Source organism: Chiloscyllium plagiosum, chromosome 3 (assembly GCF_004010195.1).
Source record: "Chiloscyllium plagiosum isolate BGI_BamShark_2017 chromosome 3, ASM401019v2, whole genome shotgun sequence".
NCBI lineage: Eukaryota > Metazoa > Chordata > Chondrichthyes > Orectolobiformes > Hemiscylliidae > Chiloscyllium > Chiloscyllium plagiosum.
Window position 1 is genome coordinate 23,574,031 of NC_057712.1, and position 16,366 is coordinate 23,590,396.

The 16,366-nt window shown below is 40.5% G+C and overlaps 1 protein-coding gene across 3 annotated transcripts in view; it reads left to right on the forward strand.

Annotated features, from left to right (window-relative positions):
- Positions 1-16,366, forward strand: part of LOC122541771 (peroxidasin homolog) — a 245,554-nt gene that overhangs the window by 107,755 nt on the left and 121,433 nt on the right. For all 3 annotated transcript variants that reach the window (XM_043678736.1, XM_043678754.1, XM_043678744.1), the window contains exon 3: positions 8,627-8,698. In XM_043678736.1, coding sequence (XP_043534671.1) covers positions 8,627-8,698 — 72 coding nt within the window. The remainder of the gene's footprint in view (positions 1-8,626; positions 8,699-16,366) is intronic.

A 16,366-nucleotide genomic window follows, 5' to 3' on the forward strand; every position in this document is an offset into this window, starting at 1 on the left:
GGTCGCCCGAGATAGAAATGGAGAGGTCTAGGAAGGGGAGGGAGGAGTCCGAGACTGTCCAGGTGAATTTGAGGTCGGGGTGGAAGGTGTTGGTGTAGTGGATGAACTGTTCAACCTCCTCGTGGTAGCACGAGGCGGCGCCGATACAGTCATCGGTGTAGCGGAGGAAAAGGTGGGGGGTGGGGCCAGTGTAGCTGTGGAAGATGGATTGTTCCACATATCCTACGAAGAGGCAGGCATAGCTGGGGCCCATGTGGGTGCCCATGGCTACTCCTTTTGTTTGGAGGAAGTGGGAGGATTGGAAAGAGAAGTTGTTCAGGGTGGGGACCAGTTCGGTCAGTCGAAGGAGGGTGTCGGTGGAAGGGTACTGGGTGGTACGGCGGGAAAGGAAGAAGCGGAGTGCTTTGAGTCCTTCGTGATGGGGGATGGAGGTGTACAGGGACTGGATGTCCATGGATGGAGGTGTACATGGACATCCAGTCCCTGTACACCTCCATCCATGGACATCCAGTCCCTGTACACCTCCATCCATGGACATCCAGTCCCTGTACACCTCCATCCATGGACATCCAGTCCCTGTACACCTCCATCCATGGACATCCAGTCCCTGTACACCTCCATCCATGGACATCCAGTCCCTGTACACCTCCATCCATGGACATCCAGTCCCTGTACACCTCCATCCATGGACATCCAGTCCCTGTACACCTCCTTCCCCCATCACGAAGGACTCAAAGCCGTCCGCTTCTTTCTTTCCCGCCGTACCGACCAGTACCCTTCCACAGACACCTTCCTTCGACTGACTGAACTGGTCCTTACCCTGAACAACTTCTCTTTCCAATCCTCCCACTTCCTCCAAACGAAAGGATTAGCCATGGGCACCCGCATGGGCCCCAGCTATGCCTGCCTCTTCGTAGGATATGTGGAACAATCCATTTTCCGCAACTACACTGGCCCCACCCCCTACCTTTTCCTCCGCTACATCGATGACTGACTGTATCGGCGCTGCCTCGTGCTCCTACGAGGAGGTTGAACAGTTCATCCACTTCACCAACACCTTCCACCCCGACCTCAAATTCACCTGGACAGTCTCAGATTCCTCCCTCCCCTTCCTCGACCTTTCTATAATTCCTGAAGAAGGGCTAATGCCCGAAACGTCGATTCTCCTGTTCCCTAGATGCTGCCTGACCTGCTGCGCTTTTCCAGCAACACATTTCCATCCCTGCCCTGATCTGCTCCCTCTGCTCTTCTCTATTCCAAGTCATCTTTGCCTCTTCACTAAGATTTAAGTCTGACTTGATTTGCGTTCAAAATACTATTGATTTATTCTCCGCCCCGAGCTGGTCTGCTTGAGACTGGTCTTGAAGGCAGCTGAAATTTTCAAAGGGTGACTTGCTTAATTGGCCCCATTATCATTAAGTATTAACAAACTAAAAAAGGTCACCATGTTCCCTCTTTTGTCCAAGTTGCGAAGGGTGGGAATAGAGACAACAGGGTGTCAACACCATTTTCTTCGTCTTACACCTCTGCTCCGACCCGATTTAGTATGTGCAACTTCTGCCCCTGATTTCTATATGACTTCTGACCTCAATGGTATCCTTTTCATTGTCTTGCTGTTATTTCCCTCCTAACTTGTTGCTGCCATCCAATATCATCATTCAAGCTCTCCTACACCTGATCCATGTTCATTCTCCTCGGAATTTCATCATCCTTATGCGGTTCCCAGAAAGGGGTCCTCTAACCCTAACAAACAGCTAGTTCATGGTCAAATTCACCAATTTCTACATCATTTCGACCGAATCCTTAACTCATTTTCTATATTGTTCTTGGTCGTCTTCATTTTTTGGATAGGTCAATTTCCTTATGCCATCTCTTCCTCCTTTTATCTCAGCTGTCACTCAATTTGTAGCACATTGCCTCTGAATCACAAGATGTCGGATTCAGGTCCCAATCCAGGGCTTGGTTGCAGACGTCAAGTCTGAAGGAACATTGCATTGTTGGAGGTGCCATCTTTTCAATGAAACTCTAAACCAAATCCTTGCTCTGCTACTGGGCTGATAAATGATTCTATGGCATGACTTTGAAAAAGTGTAGAGAAGATACATAACTGGCTTATAATTAACCCTCCATCATTCAGACTAAGAAAAGCCAGATTATGTATCTGAATGTTATCACATTACTGTCTGTGGAAGTTTGCTGAACACCAATCACATTTCCTTTGCTATAACTGTGACTACATTCAATAGAAAAAATAACTTTATTGGCTGCAAAGCACTTTGAGATGTCCTCTGGCCATGAAAAGTGCTATGTGGGTGCAAAATTTATTTTCTCTTTATTTTTCAATTATTCACAGGATATTGTTAGAACTCGTTTGGAAGTGAACTGATGCCTTTCCTTGCTCTACTCCAGTGATCACGAAGTTTGTGTTTAAAAAGGGAAGTCATATTGTCAATTTATCAGGCTGTGAATGACTCACTGTCAGAAACATGTTAACATGTTCCTCTGGTTACAAGAAATAGTTTCTTGCAAACAAAATATCCTCAAGAAAGATGTAAAGATTATTAACAATAGCTGTAAATTGTGCAAATATGTACAACTGCTCTTCTTGAGAAGTCATAGCCGTAGAGATGTGCGCAGCATGGAAACAGACCCTTCGGTCCAACCTGTCTACGCCGACCAGATATCCCAACCCAATCTAATCCCACCTGCCAGCACCCGGCCCATATCCCTCCAAACCTTTCCGATTCATATCCCCATCCAAATGCACGAAGTTTGTGTTTAAAAAGGGAAGTCATATTGTCAATTTATCAGGCTGTGAATGACTCACTGTCAGAAACATGTTAACATGTTCCTCTGGTTACAAGAAATAGTTTCTTGCAAACAAAATATCCTCAAGAAAGATGTAAAGATTATTAACAATAGCTGTAAATTGTGCAAATATGTACAACTGCTCTCCTTGAGAAGTCATAGCCGTAGAGATGTGCAGCATGGAAACAGACCCTTCAGTCCAACCTGTCTACGCCGACCAGATATCCCAACCCAATCTAATCCCACCTGCCAGCACCCGGCCCATATCCCTCCAAACCTTTCCGATTCATATCCCCATCCAAATGCCTCTTAAATGTTGTAATTTTACCAGCCTCCACCACTTCCTCTGGCAGTGCATTCTATACCCGTACCACGCTGTGCGAGAAAACGTTCCCCCTTAGGTCTCTTTTATATCTTTTCCCTCACCCTAAACCCATGCCCTCTAGTTCTGGACTCCCTGACCCCAGGGAGAAGACTTTGCCTATTTACCATATCCATGTCCCTCATATGCTCTTAGGAAGGTTGATGCAGACTCAATGGTTTGAATGCTCCCTTTCTGCACTGTAGGGTTTCTATGAGACAGTGGCGTTCATTTTGAATTTTCCTTTATCCACCTCGACTCGTGATAAGGAAATTTTCCAGTGAAAGTACAACTCTTAGCCTTTGAGAAAGGGGGGGAGAAGAAAAGAAAAATAGAGAGGGTGGGGGCTGGTGGTTGGGATTTGGCTGGGGGTGGGCTGAAGGTCCAGGAGAGGAGTCAAAGGCTAAGTAATCTCTCTGACTGCCTGTGTTCAGTTCCACCAACTGACCTTTCTCGCAAGGTGTTGCAAACATGGCGTTTCTATATAGACGGCTTGTTCCATGAAAATGCAGCATTCTTGCTGTTATAGCCCGAGACGTCTGCTTTGCGAAGTGTTCCTTTTGAAATGTTCTGGGTTTATAGCTTAAACCAGTAATACTATAAATCAATATTTTAGATATCAAGTCTTCATAACAGTATGAAATGAACTCATGATTTTCATGCCATCAAAACATTGCTCCATCCTCAATGAATGTCTTGTGAAAGTCGATGCAGAACTCATGGAAAGATTGTAATAATTAACCCGTATCTTTCTCAATGAGGGTTAATTCTTACATGTAGAAGGACAGAGTCTACTGGCCCCTAGCCCCTAGCCCGCATCCCCCGTTCGACTACTGTTTCTGGGGGATTTGCCAATCCAATCCATCAGTGATTTCCCAAGGATTTCCTCATTGTCAGATCTCATCTCAATGACAACCTGAATCACATGATTCTTGTGTTTGGGGAGAATGCTGAAAGCTATTTCTTGTATCTCAATCCTACTGAATCTTGCAATTAAATTGACCTTTTTAAAAAATAGCCATTTAAATCTGATCACCTTCCTGGGACGTCAGCGGCTAACAGCTGGTTTGCTATCAGCCAGGCACACCATGCCATTGTATAATATTGTGAACACTCTGCTCCTACTTCGTGCCCCTCTAATCTTTTAGCAATCAAACTGCACAGGTTTGCTTTTAGCCAGTAACTCACTTTATTCCTCCATTTTAATTAGTTCCAAAGTGTAACAAACTTATAAACATTGCATTTGTAATGCACTCTACAACCTTCTCTCTGGCAATCTTGCCTAGATTGCCCTTAAACATCAACCATTTCAACCACTCTTCATGATGGCAAGTTCTACATTCCACTATTCTTGGGGCAAAGAACTTTCTCCTGAATTACCTATTGCATGTCTTGGCCACTGTCTTCTTATTGATGATGTCTATTAATGTCCTTGCCCACAGGAGGAAATTTTTCGGTACTCACTCTATTTCTAATAGTCCAACCACCTCTCAATCTGTTTGTTCTCTTAAAAGAAGGACGCAGTCTTTGATCTATACCTGGTATCATGCTTGTAAATTCCACTCGGTACCCTCTCCACTGTCACTATCTCCTTCTCACAATACGGAAACGAACTGCAAACAGCATTCTGAAGTGGGGGAAATATTCGATTCTGGTTCACTCTAAAAATAAAGCATAGCCTTTGGTTTGCTACTTTAATGGCCTTAGTAACCTGTGCTGCTAATATTCGTGATTGATATACTAGTACTGTGACATTATTCCCATTATAGATCTGAACCTTCCCAGTAATATGACCTCTATTTGTGGCAAAATGCACTCACTCACATTTATGTGTTGAACTTTACTTCCCAATTTTTTGACCTTGATCAGGCGGGCCAGTGGCAGATGGAGTTTAACTTTGATAAATGTAAGGTGTTGCATTTTGGTAAGGCAAACCAGGGCAGGACTTGTACAGTTAATGGTAAGGCCCTGGGGAGTGTTGCTGAACAAAGAGAACTAGGGGTGGAGATGGATGGTTCCTTGAAAGTGGAGTTGCAGATACACAGGGCAGTGAAGAAGGCGTTGGCATGCTTGCCTTCCTTGTCAGTGGATTGAGTCCAGGAGTTGGGATGTCATGTTGCGGCTCTATAGTAGATTGATGACGTCACTTTTAGAATACTGCATTCAATTCTAGTCTCCTTGCTATAGGAAAGACGTTGTGAAACTTGGAAGCATTCCGAAGAGACTCACAAGGATGTTGCTGGGTTTGGAAGGTTTGAGCTTTGGGGAGAAACTGAATATGCTGGCGCTTTTCCCTGGAGTGTCAGATACTGAGGGATAACCTGATTAGGTTTTTAAAGTCATGAGGGACATGGAATAGCCAAGGTCATTTTCCCAGGATAGGGCAGTCCAAAACTAAAGGGCTTAGGTTTAAGGTGAGAGGGGAAATGTTAAAAAGGAATCTGAGGGGAAATGTTTTCACACAGAGGAATGAGCATATATGGAATGAGCTGTCAGAGGAAGTAGTGGAGGCTGGTATGATTGCAACATTTAAAAAAGCATCTGGATGGGTATATGATTAGGAAGGGATTAAAGGGATATGGGCCAAATGCTGGCAACTATGAGCATATATGGAATGAGCTGTCAGAGGAAGTAGTGGAGGCTGGTATGATTGCAACATTTAAAAAAGCATCTGGATGGGTATATGATAGGAAGGGATTAGAGGGATATGGGCCAAATGCTGGCAACTGGGATTAGATTTATTTTGGATACCTGGCCGGCATGGTTGAGTTGGACCAAAGGGTCTGTTTCCATGCCGTACAATTGTATGATTGTATAACTGTAAACTCTTGTGTGATATGTTGCAGTCATCCTTAGTGTTGACTGTTGCACCAAATGCAAATTCGGAAATTGTGTTTTTGATTCCAAACTGTAAACCATGACGGTAATTTGTGAACAGCAGTGGTTCCAGCACTGAACGTTGTGTACCACAATTTGCCATTTCCGCCACTTTTTTTATTCTGAACATTGAGATTTTGTGTAGAATATTCCTTGATATTCAGCACGTTTGTGTATATTTTAATGAAGCCTTTCATTTGGGTAAACACACGATTCTGAGAGTATTATAATTAAAATTGATAGTCGTTTGCACAGTTTTACAAAAGAAAATGTTTTGTCCTGAAGCGCATCGATGAGGGGCAACCTTTTTGTACACAGTGAGTGGTTGGTGTGTGGAATGAACTTCCAGAGGAAGTGGTGGATGTGGGTGCAGTTGCAATGTTTAAAAGACATTTGGATAAAAACATGAATAAGAAGTGTTTGGAGGGATTTGGGCCAAGTGCAGCCAGGTGTGACTAGTTTAGTTTGGAATTATGGTCGGCATGGGCTGGTTGGAAGGAAGAGTTCGTTTCCATGCTGTGTGACTCTGAGGCTGGTTACTTTAAATCGCCTCAGGATAAACAAAAGAGCCTTTATTGTAGCTAAGGCTTATTACACATAAAAAGACAGAAACAGCTTATGTGATGGGTTGTGCTGTTTTTGTCTCTCTGGGCTACACTTGCTTATTTTGCATTTACAAAACAGGCTTGAAAAGAGATGTCAGTTCAATATGTGGTGTGGAAGTACAAGAATGCCTGTACTATTACGGCCGCAGCAAATATATCGTTAACAGTTATTGGTTAATGCAAGTAACTGGTTTATTTTTGGTAGAATTTCTCGCATTACATAGGTGTGCAGTGCAACCTATGCAGCATTAATAAACCATTCAAAATGTTTAAAATTGCACGCGTCCCAATTATAAAATGCTGATGCATTTTACCAATTAAATCATGGCTTGAGTGTTGTTCAATGCTTCTTAATTGCTGTAGTATTAGAACTGTTTATTTTATAGAAACAAGGTTTTGAGGGTTTGACTGTTTTGGCACTATTTAGGAGGTCATATGTCCTGAATTCTACTGGGCAATAACCTTGGGTAATTTGATTTTTAAAAGCTAAAGGGCACCGAGGTTGTTTTACTGGGAAGAAAATGCAAGATGATTATACCTATGGACTATGGGAAGGGCATATAACTGTGCGTTGACTGTTAGTTTCTAGTTTCACAGAGTGTTATTTTCAGTGTCCATTTTAAGAATGATTTTACTTGAAAATGTCTAATTATAGGACATTGGTCAGGCCTCTTTTGAAGGACTGTTTACAGTTCTAGTCGCCCTATTATGGGAAGGAGATTATCAAGCGAGAGAGGGTTCAGAAAAGATCTACCAGGATGTTTCTGGGAATGGAGGGGGACAGGTTGGATAGGCTGGGACCTTTTTCACTGGAGTGTAAGAGTTTGAGGGGTGGCCTTATAGCATTAACTAAAATTATGAGGACATTATAAGGTGAATGACGGGTGTCTTTTCCCTAGGCTTGGGGTTTTCAAGATTCAAGGGCATATCTTTAAGGTGAAAAGACAGTCGGGGTAACATTTTTACACAGAGAGTGGTTCATGTGTGGAATGAACTTCCAGAGGTAGTTATGGATGCGGGTGCAACATTTAAAAGATATTTGTATAGGTACATGAATGAGAAATGTTTGAAGAGATATGGCCCAAGCACAGACAGGTGGAACTAGTTTAGTTTGGCATTATGGTCAGGATAGACTGATTGGACCAAAGGGTGTTTTTCCTTGCTGTATGACTCGATGACAGTGACTTCAATTGTTTTTGAGATGAACTGCCATGGGATGTTTAGAGGATAGTTAATCAACTTGCTACATAAATACAAGGCTCACATGTTTCACATTACCATGGATATGGGCTTTCAGAAAGGAACAGGGTAACAAAACAAGGGTTAATTTTTTTGAAGGCTCTTGAGATTACTCAAATGCAAATTTTTGATGTTTCAGGTGTACTGTGCTGTTTCAAGGGGCTACTTTCTCATTTTCACCAACTCCATCAGATAAGACACAGTCACAGTAATATTATCTTCTGTATTTTTACTGACATATTTGATATTTAGACCAAGAGAAACAGAATTAGAATAATTTAACATAATTGTCACAACTGCATTAAACTTTAAACCACAACACACAAGGAAAGCTTCAACTTACTGAGTTACAAATCACACAACACCAGGTTATAGTCCAACAGGTTTAATTGGAAGCACTAGCTTTCGGAGCGCTGCTCCTTCATCAGGTGGTTGTGGACAACTTACTGGGTATTATATCAGCTATTTAAAATGGCAGAAGGTAACAAACATGAGATTCAACTGTTGTCAGTACTGATAGCTTGTTGGGACATTGTCAAACTGGACATTAGAATAATAATTTCAATTCAAAATTATGAAGAACGCCAATGAATGTTTGTGTTCCCCACTAACTTATGACAGTGAAAATCAGATAATTTTTTTTTGGGTGGAAAAGACAAATGGATGCAGAATGCAGTTTAAAAGAAATAAAGTTACCTTCTTTCAGCTTGTAATACATTTTTTCTTAATTTTTCAGACTGTTAAACAACAACCAAATTAGGAGAATACCCAAGGGTGCATTTGAAGATCTGGAGAACTTAAAATATCTGTGAGTAAATCACTTTGTTTGAATTTGGAATAGCCAGTTGAACTGCTCTTAAATTTTGAACAAACACATTTTCAGTTCCTGTTTCCTTTCTCTTTTGTCAAATTCTCATTAATGCCTGAAGATAAAGGTTCAAAAAATGATTAAAGATGATTGCCTCAATGTCATGCAGGCCAGTTGGATTTTAGAGTCTGTATGTGTCTAATATGAAAATACACTGGAAGATATTTTTATAGAAGTGGACATGACTATTTAACCTTTGCTTTTTGTATTCTTGGTGAGCACCAGCAATTGAACACACTACACACAACTTAAAGAGTTTGTTTTGCAGCTGTTGCTGTTCGAGAGGTCAGCCTTGATCAAGTTCTTTGACCTTCTGTTTTCTCTCTGTGTGAAGATTCTTCTGAGCACAGCCAATTTTAAAACTGTTTATTATACATTTTTGACATGTTAAAAGCCAAACCTACTGAAGACTTTTAGTGCTGCAGACAGGGAAACAAATAAAGGAATGGTGTGTATAACTTTAAAATAAAGTTGGTAATTTGCTTCTTTAAAAATTCTTCATAATTTGTTGCTGATGATTATTACTCCTGTGTTGTGTCTTTTGGAGATTGACATCCTTTTTTGTAGTTGGATAAGAGAATGTTGAAGATTTGAGCCATTCTACCATGAGTTCTCAGGTTCTAAGCTTTTAATGAAGCACCGAAAGGGATCTCTTAATACATTACTTCCAAACTAACTGGGTTCTTTAAACTCCAAAATGCAAGGAGCAAGTGTGAAAGCTGAAGGAGAAAAGGAAGGGAAAATGCATTCCATTCTAAACATTTTAAAGTTTAAATTTGAGAAGAATCTGTGTAAAGAAAGACTGAAATTAGCCAAAAATACAAAAGAGAGTAGAATAAATCTGGGGTGAGCACAAGCAAAATGTGCAATTTTTAATTTATATTCTGTTGTGTTTTTGTTGCAAGGTGATAAGACAGTAATGTTTAATCATTCTGTTCCTTATAATGGAGTGGTAAATTGCTGCAACAAATTTTTCAGCACCTTCATTAAAACTCACAATTGCTGCAGCACCAGGAGAGGGAAGTTTCCCAAGATTAAAACTATATACAGAGTAACCTCAATTATCCAAAGGATACAGGCGGGGAGTGTTTTGTTTGGTTAATTGAATTCTGCGTAACCGAATGCCGGATAACATAGTTTAGCCAAGCATCGGGACCTTGCAATCTTGCCAGATAAGCAAATGCTGGATAATCAAGGTTCCTCTGTATTGTTTGGAAGAGCAAAGTGCGCTGTATAAAATCTGACAAGTACCAGTTAATACAGATAGGTAGCATTACCAACTTCCTTCCTGCCCCTATTAAAGGGGATGACTCATGCTGTGTTATGTCTCCAGGGCACAGGCAGTCCTCCTGGGCACTGTTCAAATAGCCTATCACCATATTCAATCAAAATGATGAGTTCAGAATATCACAGTTTGTACCACGATTCATTTACATGATTTCCAGGAGGAGTGAATTTCTTACAATCTGGAGTTGTAATTCTGTGCTATTTTTGTCCTCTGTCTTTCCCCACCTCCCAACCTTTCCTTCATCTTGGGCTTCTTTAATGCTCCAGTAGCTGAGCTCAGGAGTTCAGTCCAGCATGTTGCTCAATTGTCTTGGTCATGCATCACTGGTGGACATTTTGTGTAAGTTACAGTAATTTTTTAAAAATGATAGAGCACATCAGTTTGGCTTCAGCATTGAGAGGCACAGAGGTGAAGTGACGTCATTGTGCAGCAGTTAACATACTGTGTACAAGAGTTTAGCTCTGTGAACAACTGTCTAATTCAGTTTCAAAGCTGTTGAATGTGAAGTAAAACAAAGAAGAACAGCATTAGGACTGCATTAACTTGTGAAGTATGTTTATTTCATTTGCACAAGTTTAGATGTGGAGATTGTAGTTGTGTTTAGATATCTTCGTACTTTGATTTCATGTTTTTATTAGTTTGCATCAAGCATTTTGCAGCATTTCCAAAGAGAATCTGGTGAATTTTGTGTTCAGTTTTTGTTTGAAAGGCCAATTTTTGTTTGTTCTTGTTTACATTAGACATACCATCACTGTATGCAGACAGAATAAAAAATTCAGCAATGTATCTTGTGCTTTCATGCATTTTGTTATATGAGTAGCACTGTTCTAAACTGATGGGCACGTCTTTTAGTTTCGATGAAAGAGCAAAGGAGTTTTGCGAATGTGGGCAGAGTCAAATGAGAATTGTTTTCTCCCTTCATGCAGCTTTATTGGAAACCTTTGTTTCTGGCATGTTGACAGTAATCAGGGTACATTATTGGCATATACATATGTTCAAACTGTATTTAAAAGCATCATTTCATATTGTTCAATGGCTTTGGGCACTGCCTCCATGACTCATGATGGTCCTGAGTTTATGGTCACTGGTGAAGCAAATCTATTGTCACTAAAGTTAAAGAAAGTCTGTCTAAGAGTGGTATCTCAGTGCCAAGAACTTCATCAACCTTTAGTGCAAGTTATTGTCAGAGTTCCTTTTCAGTAGAAGTTAACCCAGTTGGAGCTACAGTGTTGTCAATCATATCCAAGAATTCTGGAACAAACAAACAGACAATGAAAAATACCAAGTTCCAATTGCTTTTCTTTCTGTTACTTAAAAAAGAAAGTTTGGATGTGCTTGAGGTTAAGTAGAAACTGAGAAAACATCTTTTAAAAAAAAAATGTAAGTAGTTATAATGGAGACATTGGATTTGTTGTTTAGCAATAGTTGTTAACAGAATATTATCAAAAATCTAGTTGTCCCTGAGTGGGCAAAATGTAACTTTTAATGACATTTCTGACTAGGATGTGAGAATTGGCAGGATGAAATTCTCACTGTATTGATTGATTCCAGTGATTTTTGGCTCTGTTGTAGTGATTCACAGTGCAGTTGATGGTGGAGCAGTCAGTGATGGATACCAACGTCAGACTTTCTACATTGATCTGCCATACACTAAATTCGGAAGTTGCTGGGCATTTCAAAGGAGAAATGACAACAAACGCTGACAGATTATTGTCAGAACCCAAGCCAAATCTGGCAGTTATCTAGCAGTTTTAAATATAGCACGCAACGTAAAATCCGAGCACAGTGAAGCACATTTCCCTACCCCATACTTATTTGATTAAAAATATTCTTATGCAATAAGTTCATTGGTTTACTGCCAAAATTCATTATACAGAAAAAATGGTTGCATAAGATGAAGTGCTTTTCTCTTATTGTGGATCAGGTTGAACTTGAGATTGCTTAAATAATATGAGCTACTAAGACTAAAACAGATTACTAATACATGGCGTGGTTCGCAATTTTGACTTAAACATAGTTTTCTCTTCAAAATGTGTACATTTTAGTCATCTAAATATATTCAGTCCTCTGTGTATAATAGTGTTTAACAAACTGTGGATAATAAATTTGCCTGAAATACCATTTATGAGAACTGTTTAGTGGATTCAGCTCTTGTTCTTTGCTAAGTGTTTAAGCATGTTTGTTTAGGTTTAATTAGTATATGCTGGTTGGAATTAACCACCTTTTTTAAATTCACTCATGGGATGAGGGTGTCACTGGCTAGGCCAGCATTAATTGCCCATCCCCAAATGCCCAGAAGGCAGTTAAAAGTCAACTGCAATTTTTAGGGTTTGGAATCACGTTTAGGCCAAACCAGGTAAAGATTGGAGACAAAAAAAACTGCAGATACTGGAATCCAAAGTAGACAGGCAGGAGGCTGGAAGAACACAGCAAGCCAGGCAATATCAGGAGGTGGTAAACCTTCATCAAATCAGGTAAAGCAAATAACATGTTAAAACAAATCATCAGATGTAAACAATATAGCGATTATCTACATCTCCTTCAAGTTTCGATGAATTGTGTGGAGCATTTTAAGGAAGAAGACCAGGTTGTGTGATTTTGACCAAACCATGAGCAAGGTAACAGGTTTTCACAAGTGTTGTAGGCCAGGCACCAACAAATAACTGGTTTTACTTTAGACAGAGGAGTGATGTGACACATAACAATTCCTGATGTCCAGGCTTTAAACTATCACAAATTCCATCATAAGTTATTTCACCAGATCAGAATTCAGCAGGGAGAATCATAAGCACTATGGGTGTAATCTTCTCCATCCAATGAAGGCAGACAAAGAGGCCAAGTAGGTCGGAAACCGGGAATTACCTCATCAGATCAGGACGTCTATATATTCCATCTCTGAGCAATCTTGTCAAAGGTAAAGCTGAGTGCCTTATTGGCCTTATCTAGAGGAAGCAATTCTGGTATGAACACACCTTAAATTCATGAGATAGCATGCATTCCATTATTTGTGATGTATCCCAGTCAAACAGTAGCTACAAACTGTATAACATGTTTAGGACCTGACTGTTGTGCATTATTGGTTCAGTCAAAGTAACCTTCAGTGATTTCAGTTTGAGATTTCCTTCTCCATTTGTGGAAACTGTGAGAAGCAACAAAATTTGACAGTGTGTATGTTCCGAAACATATAACTTATGGAAACAAATTGTGGGTGCCATTTTGTACTGAATAGCAGAACAATCATCGCTGAGATAAAACCAACAAAGTGAAAATAAACACAAACTGCCTTCTTCTCGATTTAGTTTCTTTCTCCATTACTTTCACCCCCCTCTTGGCAACTGAGTCTTTAACAGTATAGGGCTTAAGCTTTCAATCACTCGCCTTGACATTTTCACTTATCCATCTCTGTGTCATCCTTTAAGATCTCCCACCCGCGGCACCCCACAAAGCAACTGACTCAAAGCCTTCGTACCACTTTGTTGGCAAAGGTTTTAATCACCCCCTCCTTATAGCTTCTGTTCTGGTTCAGTGGTGATTATTGTCTGCTATGCTTCTGTGAAACATCTTGGAACCTTTTTCTGCTTTAAAAACACTGCAAGTATAAGCTATGATGAATGAATGGACTAGTGCAGTAGATGTATGGTATGAATTATTTGAAAGAGGCATAAAACATGATAACAATTATATAAATAGCAAACAAACAGCTCTACAGTTAGGCAAATGATGTCACTGAGAAAATCAGTTTTTCAATTGTTCATCATTAATAGAAGAACAGGTAAATAGCTTTTTTCTCTCTAATTTTAAAACAGGATGAGGTCGAATAATGGTGGATCCTAAACTCTGCTGCAACTTGCTTGATATGTGAGATAAAACAACCACATTCTGCATGGAATTGAGAATGAGTACTTTGATTCAAGTCTCTTCAGAGTTTGCACACCCATTAATATCCACAATATAAATAAATTCACAGGTATTTAAAAATTATATAGTTATGAAGACCCTTCCATTATTAATTTTGTTTTGGGGATACAAATTTAAATTATCATTATGGTTGATTCATTGAAAAAATTGAAGGTGAATAGACTTTGTTCTGAAAAGCCAACTTTTATATTTCAAGTCAAGTGACCAGCCAGTGCATTATGAACTATGATTTGGAGGTGCCAGTGTTGGACTGAGGTGGACAAAGTTAAAAATCACACAACACCAGGTTGTGGTTCAACAGGTTTATTTGGAAGCGGAGCTTCGAAAACTAGTGCTTCCAAATAAACCTGTTGGATTATAACCTGGTGTTGTGTGATTTTTAACTTTATAAACTATAGAACAGTTGGACCTATATACCTTGTAATTACATGTCTGCGCATATGCTATTAGGAGTTTGGGGATTTTTTTGGATAATGTTTGAAAAAAAAATAGTTGACAACCTATTGTATAACGTACTGAGGTAAGTCACACAATCCACCTGAAAGGAAGAATCTTATGTGAAACCAGTTTTGAGAAGTGCAAAACCAGAGGCAGCTATTCCCTTTTGATATCTCCTGAATAAACTGCTTCTGAAAATATCCCAGTGACAGACACATGTTCATTGATACCTGTCTGCATGAGCCAGGGCCCCAGACCCAAAGCCATCTGGAAGATTTCATATCTTATTCTTCTTTCCTTAATAAACTACCAATTCGTTGGTCAAATTCTTTTCTTTTTGTATAGTTTGTCTCTGCTGGGAAATTCTGTCTACTTTTTTCTTTAACTAACATTTGCATATATAGTAGGGTATTTAGAAGGCTAAATGTTTAAACTGTTATATTTAATACACTTTGAAGCTTTATGAAGGTTTTTTTAAAATAAATTGATCATTCATTGTTTACCAGAGAAAGTTGGTTGGCTGATTTGTATTTGGAAATTGATAGATTTACATACACAAATGGCCAACATTTTCTTTAAGCATATGTCGTGACTACTGAAATAGTAAGACCTCAGAGAAACACTATACTTCTCCCACCTCAGTCATAAGATATGATTGGGGGCTTTTGAGGGATTTGAAATCCACTGACAAACATCAGTGCTGTTGCTTTCAGAGGCTAAGGCTGGTTATGATTTTCACGGTGACTTTTGCTATATGCATTGAAAACCAGATGGCTTTGTCTGTTGCTACGGCCTTTCTGCAGAGGGACAATTTATCCCCAAGTGATTTGCAAAAATTAACCATAGCTAGCCTAATTGCATGGCAGAAATGTTAGCGTTAGACTTAAAAGCAGTGGTCAAGAAATTAAATATAATTGAGGTAAGAGCCTAGCATTTGAAATTTAGTAAAGGTAAAGGTAATCCAGTTGCAAGTTCAGGAACATTAGCTACAATTCTTTTGCAGATGATGCAGATTGAAATAGAAAAGGAAAAATAACTGCAGATGGTCCTTGATTTACAAATATCTGACTTATAACTGCTGAACTTATGAATGAGATCCCAAATTCATCATAATTCTTAAGATTAACATGCAAACATTTGGGATTCAAGATGGCGGCGATCCAATAGGTCTGCCCTGCTGAGTTCTGCATCAGAACCCAGACGAAGTGGTGCACTCACCCTCCCTCTATTACCCATTGTGGTAGATATTGTTAGTTTTTGACCCCCAGAATTGCTGTGTGTTAATTTAAAATAGTTACAAAAATAACTAAAGGGAAGGGGCCATGAGGATCGCAACAAGCAGGGCACCCCCCTGCTTGGACACGCCCACTGTCATGGTATCTGCCTCCGTGAACGCTCCCGGGGACTGAGCTGTGGAGCAGAGCCTAGTCTCGGAGTTTGTGATATTCCGAGAGAAGATCGATTCAGCGATGGAGGAGACCCAGACCAGGCTGGAACCAATCTCGGCCGTGCTGCAGAAGCATGACCAGGAGATCCAGCGTCTCGGGCAGTGTGTCATGGAGGTGAAGCAGCATACCGCGGCCTTCAAAACCACGTGGAATCCTTGGCGGGTCGGGTCCAGGCCCTGGACGGCAGGTATGGGCCTTGGAGGAGCAGGTAGACGCCCTTGAAAATCGAGGCCATTGGAAGAACATTGGCCTGGTGGGGCTGTTTGAACAGGAGGAGGAAGGTCAGCTCCTCAGCTTCTTGGAGCAATGGCTACCGCAGTTTTTGAAGCTGGAAGTCAAGGCAGGCCGGGCGTGGGTCGAGTGAGTCCACCGCGTCGCAATGCGCAGGTCTGGATCAGATTAGCATCCCCGCCCGGTCCTACTGCGACTCCAGCATTCCAGAGATAAGCAAATGGTCTGGAAGCCTCCAGAGTGCTTGGGAAGGATCCACAGGCTCTGATATACAAAGGATCACAA